Raw genomic sequence first — 15586 nt, 5'->3', positions numbered from 1 at the left:
GAGCAGGAAACAAACACTTTCACATACTCTTATACTGTTTTTCAAGTGGAAAAAGCTGGAAGACAGTACAAAAGTATGAAAACTTCTTCCAAACTCTCTCTTTTTGTGGTATAATATAAGAACATAAGAATGGCCATACTGGGTCAGACCAAAGGTCCATATAGCCCAGTATCCTATCTTCCAACAATGGCCAATGCCAGGTGCCCCAAAGGGAATGAACAGAACAGGTAATTATCAAGTGATCTCTCCATCCCTGCCCATCCTGGCTAATAGCCATTGATGGACCTATGCTCCATGAATTTATCTAGTTCTTTTTTGAACCCTGTTATAGTCTTGGCCTTCACAACATCCTCTGGCAAGGAGTTCCACAGGTTGACTGTTGTGTGAAAAATACTTCCTTTTGTTTGTTTTAAACCTGCTGCCTATTAATTTCATTTCAGTTATACTTTTATAGACCTCTACCATATTGCCACTTTAGTTGTCTTTTTTCAAAACTGAAAAGTCCCAATCTCTTATTAATCTTTCCTTATATGGCAGACGCTCCACACCTCCCATCATTTTTGTTGTCCTTTTCTGAAGCTTTTCCAATTCCAATCTATCTTTTTTGAGATGGAGCGACCACATCTGCACACAGTATTCAAGATGTGGATGTACCATGGATTTATATAGAGGCAATATAATATTTTCTGCCTTATTTACCTATCCCTTTGTTAATGATTCCCAACATTCTCTTTGTTTTTTTGACTGCTGCTGCACATTGAGTGGATATTTTCAGAGAACTATCCACAATGACTCCAAGATCACTTTCTTGAATGGTAACAGCTAATTTAGACCCCATCATTTTATATTTATAGTTGGATTTGTGTTTTCCAATGTGCATTACTTTGCATTTATCAACATTGAATTTCATCTGCCATTTTGTTGCCCAGTCACCCAGTTTTGAGAAAGAGTTTTTTTCTGACTAACTCTGACTTTCTTTAAAAAAAAAAAAAAGTTTAAATTCTGTAGCAATTGATAGCTTTCCTTAAGGGGAAGCTTCCCAGTCACTAATGAGTAGGCAAGAGGATTTTTCAAGCAGTGTTACTCCCTTGTATGCATTTTTATGACTTCTTTTTGCCAAATTATTCTAAAGCAGAAGGTATTAAAATGTTCATAATACAATTGGGGAAGAAGACTGCTTTTTCACCTACACCTAACAATTTGGCTAGCAAATCAGAGGTGAACCAGACTAATAACAGAGTTTGGAGAAACCTCTGAACAAAGCAGAGCACTTTTCACTGTATAGATAGTGCACTATATTACCTACCAGCACTTGCATCCTACCACCTTCAGGTCAGTTATTTCAAGCTTCCCATTAGCAGGAGAAAGGAACTGGTAGAAGTAAAAGTTTTCCCTCTGTGGTCTCTTCAGGGCTTGCCAGTATTGCCGGCAGCCAGTGCAGTTTGTCTCTGATAGGAAAAATGAACAGCACTTTCTCTGTTGGGTCAGATGATGCGGGGGCTAGGGGAGGGAAATACACTCTAAAGTCCTTTGCTAATCCTTAGGAAAGCTTACCAATTGTTCAGTGGAAAGTGTAGGGTTTAAAAAGCACTCGAAGGGCATTTCATTGATTTATTGAGGGTGATGGTGTGTAGAGAGAGGCTGCCTCTTTCTTCTCAAGCCTGAGAACAAGTCTTTCTTACAGTTAAAAGGTGCTAAAACCTTTAACCACAGTGCTATGTTCAGCAGCTGTATGTAAGAGGAGGAGGGGCTACTTCAAGGTTAGTGGATCTCTTTCTGGTTGACTTGAATGTGTCATGCTGGCAGCGCACAGCTCCTTTCTTAGCTCTGGGAATGACATGGAAGGCCAGATTCTCACTGGCATAAGTTGTCATAGCTCCATTGACTTTGGCAGGAGTATAGAGATGACTTCAGTGCGGGCTCAGTAGCAGGCTCTTTGTCACACTGGACTAAAATTATCTGGTAGTCAGCGGTGAGTCATGAGCCCTTCATGGACTAATATACCAGACTTCAAGTTATTGGCAAACAGCTCTCACCAGGGAGGGAACATGGAATTAGCCTTCATGGAAACTCAGGCATCTCGGTATGAGGGTCACACTGATTTCATGCACCCTCCTCCCCACCTAAGGAAAGCTGGGATGTAGGAAAATAAATGCCTATAATCTGGTTGTCTTTTGGGGTAATATAGTGGTACCAATTATCACCTGAAATGTTAATGCCTTAGTTATGGATATGTTAATTTAGAGCTGGACATTTCCTTGGTGTTTGTACAAACATAGGCCCACTACAGCAATCTGATCTGGGTGGGTAGATCCCTGTGCCCCTGATATAAATGGGAATCAATGTAGGTATAAGGATCTGCCTGCATGGGCCAGATCACAGGAGTAGGACCAAAATGTAATATGCTCCTTTCCCTAGGGAGCTTACTATTTCTGGGTTGGATGGTGGCACATTGCTGGGCTCCCCAGGAGAAACACAGGAAAAATTGTGGTGCAAGGAGCCACATTTTCCCTCTCTGCCCTGTTCTTCAGGGGTCACAGGCATTGTTCCCTCTAATTTTTTTTATCCATGCATGGAATGCATTTTGTTGCGTGCACCAAATTATCGAGGTAATGTGTGGATGTGTGCTACCACTAGAAACAAAATACTTAGATATAATACATATTTTAAAAAAGCTACCATAGGAATAATTACTCCAGCCAGGACAGGTTAGACATTTTAGAACTCACTACTCAAAGGATTAAATTTAAGCATAAAAGAGAAGTAAAAATTATGAAATGCACAGACCAGTCAAAAAGCTCAAATAACAGCAGTTTGAAAGAATAAAATTACAGAGACTATATGTGCATTGCAGGAAGTATTAAGAAGTAACAGCAACACCACCACCACAAGTATGTGTTGGGAGATGAGTGTGAAAGACAGAGTGTGTATGGAACAAATGGGTATAAACTGGACACTAGGAAGTTTAGACTTGAAATTAGACAAAGGTTTCTAACCATTAGAAGAGTGAAGTTCTGGAACAGCCTTCCAAGGGGAGTAGTGGGGGCAAAAGGCATATCTGGCTTTAGACTAGCTTATAAAGTTTATGGAGGGGATGCGTATGATGGGAGAGCCTAATTTTGACAATAACTTGGCAATTGAATCTGATATATCAGCAGGTAAGTATGCCCAGTGGTACCTTGATGGATGTTAGATGGGATGGAATCTGAGTTACTACGAGAATTTCTTCGCTGGGTGGCGATGAGTCTGCCCACATGACTCAGGTTAACTGACGCCATTATTTGGAAGTCGGGAAGATTTTCCTCCAGGGCAGATGCAAGCCCTGGGAGGCGCAGAGGCGGTCGGTGGGGTTTCAGCCCTAGGCCAAACTTCACCTTGCACCCCCACCCCGCTAACAACCGCACTCCCGACGCACCGAAACTCGCGCCCCGCCCCGGGGAACACGCCCTGCGTGACAAGGCAAGGCTACTCCTGCCACGCAACAGCTCAACCTCCTCTTCCCCCCTGCACCGCCCACGCAGCTAACTCTGCTGGGCGAACTCCCGCCCGTCGGACCCACCCGGCAGCTAACCCTCCAGGAGATAACCCCGCACCCCCCACATGGCACTAACCCTGCCTGGGAGGACCCCTCTCCGCCCGCCACAGCAGCTAACCCTGCCTGGGAAAAGAGAACAAAACCCCCCCCTTTCTCCCCCCCCCCCCCCACTCCCACGCAACTAACCCGGCCCTGGGGGGAACTTCCCCTCTTCCACCCGCCGTGCCACGGCAGCTAACCCTGCCTGGGGAGGATCTCCCCGCCTGGACCACAGCCAGCTAACCCTGCCTGGTAAGCGCCACGGTTTCACTCATCTCGCCTTGGCTCCCGCCATCCTCCACTGAGTACGCTGGTGTGCTGCTCTAATCTCCCTCCCTGCCCAGGCTTGCTGGCGCTGATTGGAGAGACTTAGAGCTGTGGCTGTTGGGCTTAGCCGGGAGATCATAAAGTGAAGTGATCTGGGGCAGGAGACTGTTCCCCTTGGCGCCCCCACCCCCGTTACTGCAGGCAGCCCACCCGGACACCCCCCCCCCCCACCCAGCTCACCTCTTACTCCACCTGCCCTGCCTTGAGGGTACTTTTAGGCGTCCCCCACCACTAGCACCCTAGGTACGCGCCACCTAGTTTGCCTAGCAATGGTTGCAACCGCCCTGCTCTTGAGTTTTTCTCCTTCCTCTGCACATGGGACATGGGTCACTTTCTGGAGCATTCTCCTGCAAGCTCCTAAGGTTCTAGGTCTTCAAACCACAATTCGACGACTTCAGTAACTCAGACATAGGTTAGGGGTTTGTTATTGAAGTGGATGGGTGAGATTTTGTGGCCTGCATTGTGCAGGAGGTCAGACTAGATGATCATAATGGTCCCTTCTGACCTTAAAGTCTATGAGTCTATGTATGTGTGTGTGAGAGAGAGACAAACATACTGTGTGTGTGCATGTGTGTGTGTGTGTGTGTGTGTGTGAGAGAGAGAGAGATGCGCGCACACACACACGTGCTGCCCCTTTAAGTATATTGCTCCTTTAAGTAGATTGACACTCACCAGTCTGAAGCCTGCTTCTTTAGGCCCAGCAACAGCTGCCAGCAAGGTCCATCCCACTTCTGAGCTCTGTTGTGTCCCTCCCCCGCTGGGCAGAGATGGGATATAGGAGTGGTAGGACAGGGGAGGGGGACACCCTGACATCACTCTCGTTCCTCTCCTCCTGATCTGCACAGCAAGCAGGAGGCTCCTTGGAGCAGCTGGCTAGGGGCTCCCAGGCAGAGGGCAGGACCAGCATGGCAGTTGAGGGAGGGGCACTTAAAGTGTGCAGCACATGATAGACTGCTGGGCGGCCGCCTGTCCGTGCAGCTTAGAGGGAACTATGGGCACAAGGATATCAATTCACTGCTTTCACAACCCCTAGCCTGACATCTTAGCTGTGGTGACTGGCACACTGGGACTATGGAGCCAGGGCTTCCTGCCTCTCCATGCTCACTCCTCTGCCCCTCAGAAGTGAGTTAGCATGCAGACATGTAGTGCCACTTCCCCCTGCACATCCTGACCCAAAGTCTGGGTAGCCTGTGTGAGGGAATAAAGCGTATGTGTTTTCTTAGCTCCCTCTACCTTATTCCCCCACGTGAACATGCAGCCCACCTCTGAAAAAGAGCTAAGACATGGCTTTAGCCCTGGGACTTCAATGATCAGAGGTCTAACACAGTAAAAAAGGAGTTAAAAATGCTTAAGTCTGAATAATTCATATGGATTTGTTTCAAGTACAGCCCAATATTTACAAAATGACATGACATTTTGCTGCTTTTTTCACAAGATCCAGACAGGAAGGCAAGTTACGATTAAATAAACATTGAGTTCCTCTGAACCTGTGCAGAAGACAGATAACCCACCTTGACTATCACAGAGGGTTTTTTTGGAACTCTTTCTGGGAAAGTTTTCAAAAATCAAAATCAAACATCCACTGTATGGAACTTCACACAACTCCTCATGTCATTAAACTAAACATGCTCCTAACTTTATTTTAATAATTCATGCATGGTTTCATAAATAAGAAAACAAGTGTTCAGCAGAGAGATGTCTTTAAGGGAAGAAATAATAATTTATTATTTCTTTTGTAAGAAAAGGTCTCTGCTGAACACGTTTGTTTTTTATTTATGAATTATTATGAATTATTAAAATAAAGCTGGATTGGGTTCAGTTTAATGACATGAACAATTATTTGAGGTTGCAAATATATGAGTTTAGTAGTACCTCTGTACCAGCAATATTATCGGAACAAATCAGAGATTTATAGAAGCACTTAGTAATAACCACTTAATTTTGAAATAAGCTTGCTGTGAGTTAAGTTCAGTAATAGATTCAAAATGTCGACAGTTAAGAACAAACCATAATGCTGGAGACAACGATACACCATGGGTCGGCAACCTCTGGCACATGGCTCCCCAGGGTAAGCACATCCCTCGCCAACACCACTTCCTGCCGCCCCCATTGGCCTGGGATGGCAAACCGCGGCCAGTGAGAGCTGCGGTTGGCCGAACCTGCTGACGTGGTAGGTAAACAAACTGGCCTGCTCCGCCAAGGTGCTTACCCTGGAGAGCTGTGTGCCAGAGGTTGCCGACCCTTGCGATACACAGTAGAGATACAAGGCAAATGTATGGAGTTGGCAGGCTGCAAGCCACTGTGCATCATCATCTGCATTATCTTTCTTGCACTGCATTAGCTGAGGTATGAGCACCTCCAAACATCAGTATGTGTGCCAAGTACTGTGGCCATGTTATTAGCCATGCTAATTGCCATTTGCAGAGCTACAGCCTGCCAGGCCATACAGTGCCTGCATTGTGTACTATATCTGGAAATGAGATCTCAGCGGTCCATTCCTAGTCAGTAAAGCACTTAAGCACGTGTTTAAATGCTTTGCTGAAGCATTTAGAATACTGATTTGCTGTAATTGGAGCATTATTTGCTAGTGTTTTCAACAAGGGAGCAAAACCCAGGGCTACACCATCTTCTAGCACTGTGTCCTCAGAGCAGAAAATTGATCAGAGGGAAGTTAGTGCCACAGAATGGCTGTAACCTCTGCTCTGGCCAACCAAGCCCCACAGATGGCTGGAGCTGACCAAGAAGAGGCATGACCCAGGTGGCCAGGGGAGGCAGCAATTCAGCAAAGCCTCTCTGCAGCTTCCATCAGCTGGGCTCCATAGAAGCCCTAGGAAAAAATGAAATCTGCTTCCCACCCCCAACAGGGAGGGCAGTAAGTGAATTCCTGGATCCCCACATGCTTTGGCACCAGGGGTCAGGCTGGGCTAGGAAGTGTGGTAAAAGCTATACAACAGAAGAAAGGAGACCGTGGAGCTTAGGAAAGGTGGAAAGACAAAAGCAAGGGAGACATGGTGAATTTCACTGGAAAACCATATTTCATAGACTGCTGCAAATGTTACAATTACAGTTTAATGCACATTAGCATTGGATTCTGTAGATGTTACCAATAGTTAGACTGAAAGACCACAAAGATACGATCTTGCCTCTAGGGTGGCGCATCGCTCTATTTAGATGTCAATAAATCATCCCTGCCAGGGATGACTTTGATCCCTCTATTTCTGAAGAAGAAACATTTTGTATTTGCAAATGTAACATTGACAGCCCCCAGTCATTGGTAGGCAGGACTGAACCTGGGACTTCAGGAGCTTAGTGCATGAGCATCTACAGGCTGAGCTAACAGCCTGTAGATGTTAGCCATTAGCTCAGGCTGTAGAGCAGACTCATTTTATTTCTCTCTCTACATGGTCTCAGTGCTACTAGATGGAACAAAACACTACACCCAGAAGGTGTGGGTTACATACTTCCCCTAGCTGAGGAAGCATGTCCCAAGCTTCAGAGTCTTCCCAGTTGAAATCCCAGACAAGCCCCCAGTGGTCATGCTGACAGACCCCAGTTATCAGAATCGAACCAGGGACCTCTGGAGCTTAGTGTATGAGCATCTACCGCATGAGCTAAAAGTCAGTTACCTGTTAGCTAAGGCTGTAGAGCAAACTCATTTAACTCTCTCTGTAAGTGGTCTTGGTGCTGCTAGTTCAGATGAAACACCACGCCCAAGAGCTGTGTGGGTTACGCAAGCACCAGTTTTCTCTAAGTGGAAGGGGTGTTCTAATAATTTCCCAGGGTGAGCATTTTCAGACTGGCCGCAAGGGGTTCTCCCCTCTCTACACATTGCTTTGTATTTTGTGGACTATTCAGAAGATGTTTCTGGCCAAAGGAACCTGTTCGTCTGGCCTTGTCAATGGTAGTATGCATTTCCCTATTCTGCTCCATGGGTGCTCTTCAGCCATCCTTAAGAGGGACCAGCTTTAGGTGTGAGAGCACAGTTCTGTCTTTGTGTTATCTCTGTTCTCAGCGCTAAGGGGGCAATGGTGTTATTTGTGCTGTGGCCACTTCTCTATTAGAAATAAACTAAGGCCAGCAACTCTTTTCGAATAGGCTTGCAAACAGCCATCAAATGATATTCACTGGAAAGATAAAATATAAGTGATTTGTGTCAAAGATTCTCCTCCCTCCCTTCCCTCACTTGAGCATGTGCAACCTCTGCACTGATCTAGGTGTTTATGATATCATTAGCTGTTGCCATGAATTGATCAATCAATAGAAACATGAAATTCAGGTCTTGGCAGGTAAAATTTCCTTCACCTCTAAGAGGGAGGGAGCATTGTCTAGTGGTGAAAGCATCCGAGTTAGGAAATGTTTGTTCTAGTCTTGGCACTGCCACTCACTTGCTGTGTGACCTTTTGCAGGTCACTTAGCATCTGTGTCTCAGATGACCATATTTTAAAGGAAAAAGAAACTTGGCACATGTACACGGTGACATCTTTTAGGGCTGGAAAGAGTCAGACAAAAGGACACTTTTATTTTAAAGTGTGTTGGTGTCACCATGACCAGCTTCTGACTCAGAGAGGGACATGTGTATTTTGGACTGGAGGATTTTTTCAATTTTTAAATCAGCTTCTTTACCAAATGACTGGAGGATAGCTAATGTGATGCCAATTTTTAAAAAGGGCTTCAGAGGTGACCCTGGCAATTATAGGCTGATAAGTCTGACTTCAGCAGTGGGCAAACTGGTTGAAACTATAATAAAGACCAAAATTGTCAGACACATAGATTAGCATAATTTGTTGGGGAATAGTCAACATGGTTTCTGTAAAGGCAAATCAATCAATCTACTAGAATTCTACTAGAATTCTTTGAGGGGTCAACAAGCATGTGGACAAAGGGGATTCAGTGGATATAGCAGGGGTCGGCAACCTCTGGCACATAGCTTGCCAGGGTAAGCACCCTGACGGGCCCAGCCAGTTTGTTTACCTGCTGCATCGGCAGGTTCAGGCGATCGCGGCTCCCACTGGCCGCAGTTCACCTTCTCAGGCCAATGGGGCTGCAGGAAGCAGTGCGGGCCGAGGGATGTGCTGGCTGTGGCTTCCCACCTCCCCCATTGGCCTGGAGTGGCGAACCGTGGCCAGTGGGAGCCGGAATTGGCCAAACCTGCTGATGCAGCAGGTAAACAAACTGGCCCATCCTGTCAGGGTGCTTACCCTGGTGAGCCGCATGCCAGAGGTTGCCAACCTCTGGGATATAATATCTTTAGATTTTCAGAAAGCCATTGGCAAGGTCCCTCATCAAAGCCTCTTGAGCAAAGTAAGCAGTCATGCGATAAGAGGGAAGGTCCTCTCATGGATTGGTAACTGGTTAAAAGATTGGAAACAAAGGGTAGGTATAAATGGTCAGTTTTCAGATTGGAGAGAGGTAAATAGTGGTGTCCCCCTGGGGTCTGTACTGGGCCCAGTACTATTCAACATATTCAGAAATGATCTGGAAAAAAGGATAAATAGTGAGGTGGCAAAATTTACAGATGATACAAAACTACTCAAGATAGTTAAGTCCCAGGCAGACTGAGAAGAGCTACAAAAGGATCTCACAAAACTGGGTGACTAGGCAACAAAATGGCAGATGAAATTCCATGTTGATAAATGCAAAATAATGCACATTGGAAAACCATAAACCCAACTATACATATAAACTGATGGGATCTAAATTAGCTGTTACCACTCAAGAAAGCGATCTTGGAGTCATTGTGGATAGTTCTCTGAAAACATTCACTCAATGTGCAGGGCAGTCAAAAAAGCGAACAGAATGCTGGCAATCATTAAGAAAGGGATAGATAATAAGACAGAAAAGATCATATTGCCTCTATATAAATCCGTGGTAAGTCCACATCTTGAGTTCTGTGTGCAGATGTGGTCGCCCCGTCTCAAAAAAGGTATATTGGAATTGGAAAAGGTTCAGAAAAGGGCAACAAAAATGATTAAGGGTATGGAGCATTTGCCATATGAGGAGAGATAAATAAGACTGGGACTTTTCAGCTTGGAAAAAAGATGACTAAGGGGGGTTATGATAGAGATCTATAAAATCATGACTGGTGTGGACAAAGTAAATAAGGAAGTGTTATTTACTCCTTTTCATAACACAAGAACTAGGGATCACCAAATGAAATTAATAGGCAGCAGGTTTTAAAACAAACAAAAGGAAGTATTTTTCACACAACAAACAGTCAATCTGTGGAACTCCTTGCCAGAGGATGTTGTGAAGGCCAAGACTACAAGGCTTCAAAAAAGAACTAGATAAATTCATGGAGGATAGGTCCATCAATGGCTATTAGCCAGGATGGGTGGGGATGGTGTCCCTAGCCTCCATTTGCCAGAGGCTGGGAATGGGTGATAGGGGAGAGATCACTTGATGATTACCTGTTCTATTCCTTCCCTCTAGGGCACCTGGCATTGGTCACTGTCAGAAGACAGGATACCAGGCTAGATGGACCTTTGGTCTGACCCAATATGGCTGTTCTTATGTTCCAATAATGTAGTGTTCTGTGTTCATTGTGAAACATTGAACAAAGTGTAACTAATAGTCACTTTAAGCAAAGGAATAGTTTTGATAGTGTTCATTCAAGTTCTCTTCATTCCAGACATTGTTCATTCCACTGAATTCTCATTCCACTGGGCTATTTGTTTTGCTAAACAGTGCAAATTCTACTCAGCATAGCAATCCACCTTGAGCAAGCATTGTGTAGCTATAAAAAGCCAAACATTTTGGCTGATGAAATGAAAAACACAGGATATTTCAATCATCCTGAAGCTCCTGGGACAACATAAGAAAAAACAGGACTGTTCTGTTTAAACTAGGATGTAAGGTCACTTTATAGGTACCTCACATGTAAACTGGGGATATTTAAACTGGGGATATTCCAGCTCACAGAGCTGTTGTAAGGCTATGCTCATTAATGTCTGAATTGCTTTGGGAGCTTCAGATGGAAGGCACTGTGAAGTATTGTTTTAAAGTGGTGATTTTAACAGCAGCATGCTAATCTGAAATGAGCCTCTAGAACGAGTGCTGCTAACTCTTCCTCCAACTTCTAAAATTCATTGTTGTACAGTAAGACAAGATGTTCCATTTTCTTGTTTCCCATATTCCCAGAACTGTGCTCCACTGCAGGAGCAAATGGCCTAAAATGCTTCTGAAATTGTATTTTCTATGTGATTTCCCAGCCCATTGGGTTGGAAAGCATAGAATAGGTGTAAAAAGAAAACTGATCACTTATCTGAAAACAGAAGCTGATCACTTATTTACTGCAAGTAAGTACTGACTAAAAACAGAGGTCCCTATAATTTGTTGCAGGATTATTGGCTGTTTTTTCAATATGACCCCCATTCTAGTGGTATGGGCCTTTGCCCACTGTATCTCAGTCAGACTGGACCAGCTGTAGTAATGAAATCCATGTGGTATTTACATGGAACAAAGCAAATCATTGACAAAGATATGTATGTATTTCTGTTCTTGCAACAAAGCTGATTCTTATAAAGAACACACTGTAAATCATCCCCCGCAATCATGCCATTTGAAAAACCCATATTTTCTTTTTGCTTACAGGTAGCTGTGGTCATGGTGGAATTGTGAATATCAGCAAGCCCTATATTGTACAGCTGAACTGGAGAGGATTTTCCTACAAATATGGTGCCTGGGGTAGGGATTACTCTCTTCAGACCCCAGAGAAGGATCTATACTGGGTTGCACCTTTGAATACAGATGGGAGACTCTTGGAATATTACAGACTTTATAATTCCTATGATGATTTGCTGCTGTTCAAAAACGCTAGAGAAAGGAGAACGACATACGGGGAAGGCAGTGGCACTGCAGTTTACAATAATTTCATGTATTATAATATATATGGTTCAGTAGATATGGGCAAGCTCAATTTAAACACAAACACCTTAGCTTTGAGGAAAACTCTGCCCGATGCTGCTTATGGTAACCGTTTCTCTTATGCTGGTGTTTCGTGGCAAGGTATGGACTTTGCTGTGGATGAAAGTGGATTATGGGTAATTTATTCAACTGAAGAAAGCACGGGTAACATTGTGATTAGCAAACTCAATGATACCACACTTGATGTGCTCCATACTTGGAAAACGAGGCAGTACAAGCCATCTGTTTCCAACGCTTTCATCATATGTGGTGTTCTGTATGCCACAAGACCAGTCAGCACTAGGAAAGAGGAAATATTTTACATGTATGACACCAACACTGAACAGGAAGGCAAAATTAGCATAATTATGGACAAAATGTTAGAAACAGTTCACAGTATCAACTATAACCCCTCAGACCAAATCCTGTATGTTTACAATGATGGTTACCTTGTTAAATACAATCTGATTTTTCAACCTGTGTTACCCTGATATGAATATACAGAACAGCTAGAGATCATAGAAAGTCCCATTTTATATCCCCGTGGACAATGTTTATATTAGACTAGGATCTAATCCTACCAAGAGTAGCTACTGGGCATAGGGTTTATTACCATGAGCTGTCCCATTGAAGGGATTACTTACATTAATAACCTCTATGCCTGGTAATAACTAGTTGCAGGATTAGGTTCTTAGCTTTTTAACTGGTGTTTAGATAAAATGGTGATGAGTGTACTAGAAATGACCCTGCTATAAAGATAAATAGATGACTTCTTGATAGACAGAATATGCATAGCAATAGAGAAATTGCTCACACACTGATGTGCATTTGGAGGAATGTCTTTATTTAGATAACACATGGAAACTGAACTGCTGTTTCATCATCATTGCTCAAAGTATGGAAGGCCATAAATATATTAATCATTGACCTCAAATAATTACTAAAAGATTAAAATTAGAGGAGAATTAAGACTTGATCTTTAAAGAGCAGACCATCAGTTAAGATGAAGCTATGGAAATGGTTGCCTTGCCATGCCATGCCTTCCTTGCAACCCATCCATGTATTTTAGATGACAGGGCTCCAATGCACTACTTTCCTAAAGTTGCACTCCAGGGAAAAAAACCTTACCCTATTTTTGGACAGTTTCATTTTCTTAGCACTGTGTCCTGAGAGCATGATCCATAGCCCATTGAAAGCAATGAGTTCCATTGACTTTAATAGTCTCTGGCAGTCCCATGGTATATGCCTTATGATGCAACAGAGCAGAAACTATGCCACCCTACATGCTTCCATTTGGCATTCTGCAATTTACTATGACCTCCATTAGCATCTTTCAAAAACACTCCAAAAACAAGGAGCCAAAATTTATTTCCAGTATAACTCCATTGGCTTCAATTATTGTACATTGGGGAGCGAATCTAGCACATGATTTGTCAGTTACAGAATACTGAAGTTGGGACAAAATCAGTCATATGCTCTTTATTTTTAAAATGCCACATGGTTTTTTTATCAATATCTGAACTGTAATCATGTCAGAAATACTGACATGTACAATTATGAAAATGCAGTGAATGTTTGCCGGTTTTCTTTTATTAATCCTATCTTTGTCTTCTTATAATCTGGATCAGTAGATGTGAATGATTAATTTTTGTTTAATAAAGTGTTCTAAAAATCCAAACCCTATAGTTATTTAAGTCATTGTGTGACAGCTGGGTAACTTTTGGGATACAGCAAAAAGCCATCTTGACCAAACAATATTGGAAACAGAGATCATCATACTCCATAGCTCCTGGAACAACACAAAGGTGTGAATCAATATGTCAGTAACTAGATGAGGGACTTTATTTCCACCCATTGAAATATGTTCATCGGTTAGATTAACATTCTCCACCAAGTTGAGATGTTACTTGAGAGGCTGAGGCTGATGACCCATCTTTAAGTCACGTGCTGCCATTTAACAGGTATCTACATCCATTTCCTGAAAATTTGTGAAATAAATTTGAAAACCAGCCATGAGCAGAGGCCTATAAAGAATTCACAATAGCCCTACCAAAGGATGTTTAAAAATAAAAAAGCTAATAGACAGCAGAATATTTCTTGCTTCACATTTTTGGGCGAACCAATAATTCCCAAGGGTTGCCCTAATCACAGGCATAAAAGGCAGGTGTATATGGCATCACATTTTAAGGAGAAATTTGAGGTTAGATCCACAAAGAGAACTTAGGATCTCACTTTTGTAGCTTGTATCACTTTTGATTAAGCCTGTTATAAGACAAGGCTCCTATCAGAGGTGCCAGTAGAAAAAAGGGGTGCAGGGGCAAAGCCCCCATATACCCTGAGAGGGCACTGCCAGAAAACTGGGGAGGCCTCACAGGGTCCACCGGGGGAGAGGGAGCGGGGGGCGAAGCGAGGGCAGCATGTGACCCTCGTTGCCCCCCGCACTGGCATCTCTGGTTCCTATATTTCATCAAGGAGTATCAGATGTGAAACAGCATGAAGGTATTTAAGAAGCCAACTCAAAGAGTTCCTCTTACACAAGCAATCAGGTCTTGAGCAGTCCAGGCGAACAAACAAAGTTTAAACTTGTTCTTCATATAATTTAAAAACAACCCTAGCAGCCTATTTAGTTAAAAAAAAAAACAGCATAAAACCCCCACCTCCCTTTCTATTTCGTATAAGGAATTTTGAAATTTAAATCTCAGTGTGATAGACATGCTTGCTTTGATCTGCTTAGCTCTTGGAAGTCCCCAAGGCTCCGGGCTGCTGGCCCCATGCCCCTATAGACAGCTCTGTCTGCCATTAGGGAATTTTTTTCTCCTGAGAACCCCTTAAAACATTTTGTGTACTCCCAGGGATTCACAAAGCCCAGTTTGGGAACCAATGCCATAAATATATGCGGAGATTTAGGCACCTAAAAATGGGATTCCCAGAAGCTGAATGAGATGCTGCTTAAGCTAGCAAGTAGATGGTTGGGCTTGAGTCCATTTAATGCCACTTGGGATTCACAGCTGTGAACCCTCTCCCGAAATTAGGTGTTTAACCTAGGTCAGCCCTGTCTGAATGGGGAAAAGAAAAGACAACGTGGAGGTTGTGATGCCCTTTTCTACACAGTATTTAGAGCATTCAGCTTGGATGATGGGAGATCAGGGTTCAAATCCCCACTCTTCTTGTGGCAGAGCAAGCACTTGAACCAAGGTCTTTCACTGCCCAAGTGAGTGTGCTAAACACTGGACTACAGAGAGGGTGGGAGAAAGGGCTTTCTCAATCTCACCTGTTGAAGCTGCTTCACTTTGTATGAAATACTTAAATAGTCAGTGGGCCAAAGAGCAGTCATAATGACTCTATAGTAGAGGGATTACAGCAGGAGTCGGCAACCTCTGGGCATGCGCCTCGCCAGGGTAAGCACCCCGGTGGGCTGGGCCAGTTTGTTTACCTGCCGCATCGGCAGGTTCGGCTGGTCGCTGCTCCCACTGGCTGCGGTTCGCCGTCCCAGAGCAATGGGGGCTGCAGGAAGCAGTGCAAGTGAGGGATGTGCTGGCTGTGGCTTCAAGAGGTTGCTGACCCCTTGATTACAGTATCTGGTTTACAGACCCAAGTTCTAGTCCTGCACCAATGACTGTTTAAACTTGAACAGCTGCTTAGTTCTAAGCTGTTACAGCATCTTAATATTGTCACTCTGAGAAATTTTCTGATTAGCAACAAACTTGCTTATAGCAGATACGGCCAAACTAGTAGACTTTCTTTTGTAGGAGATTTCTATTTACCAGATAGGTTGTGCAATGT

The 15586-nt window shown here is 43.7% G+C and overlaps 1 protein-coding gene across 1 annotated transcript in view; it reads left to right on the top strand.

Annotated features, from left to right (window-relative positions):
* OLFM4 (olfactomedin 4) overlaps positions 1-13481 on the top strand; it is a 36354-nt gene extending 22873 nt beyond the window's left edge. The window contains exon 6 of the mRNA XM_032783944.2: positions 11492-13481. Within this exon, the coding sequence (XP_032639835.1) occupies positions 11492-12294 (803 nt within the window). The 3' untranslated portion in view covers positions 12295-13481. The remainder of the gene's footprint in view (positions 1-11491) is intronic.
* The last annotated feature ends 2105 nt before the right edge of the window (positions 13482-15586 follow it).

This window comes from Chelonoidis abingdonii, chromosome 1 (genome assembly GCF_003597395.2).
Source record: "Chelonoidis abingdonii isolate Lonesome George chromosome 1, CheloAbing_2.0, whole genome shotgun sequence".
NCBI lineage: Eukaryota > Metazoa > Chordata > Testudines > Testudinidae > Chelonoidis > Chelonoidis abingdonii.
This window is presented reverse-complemented; position numbering and strand designations above follow the sequence as displayed.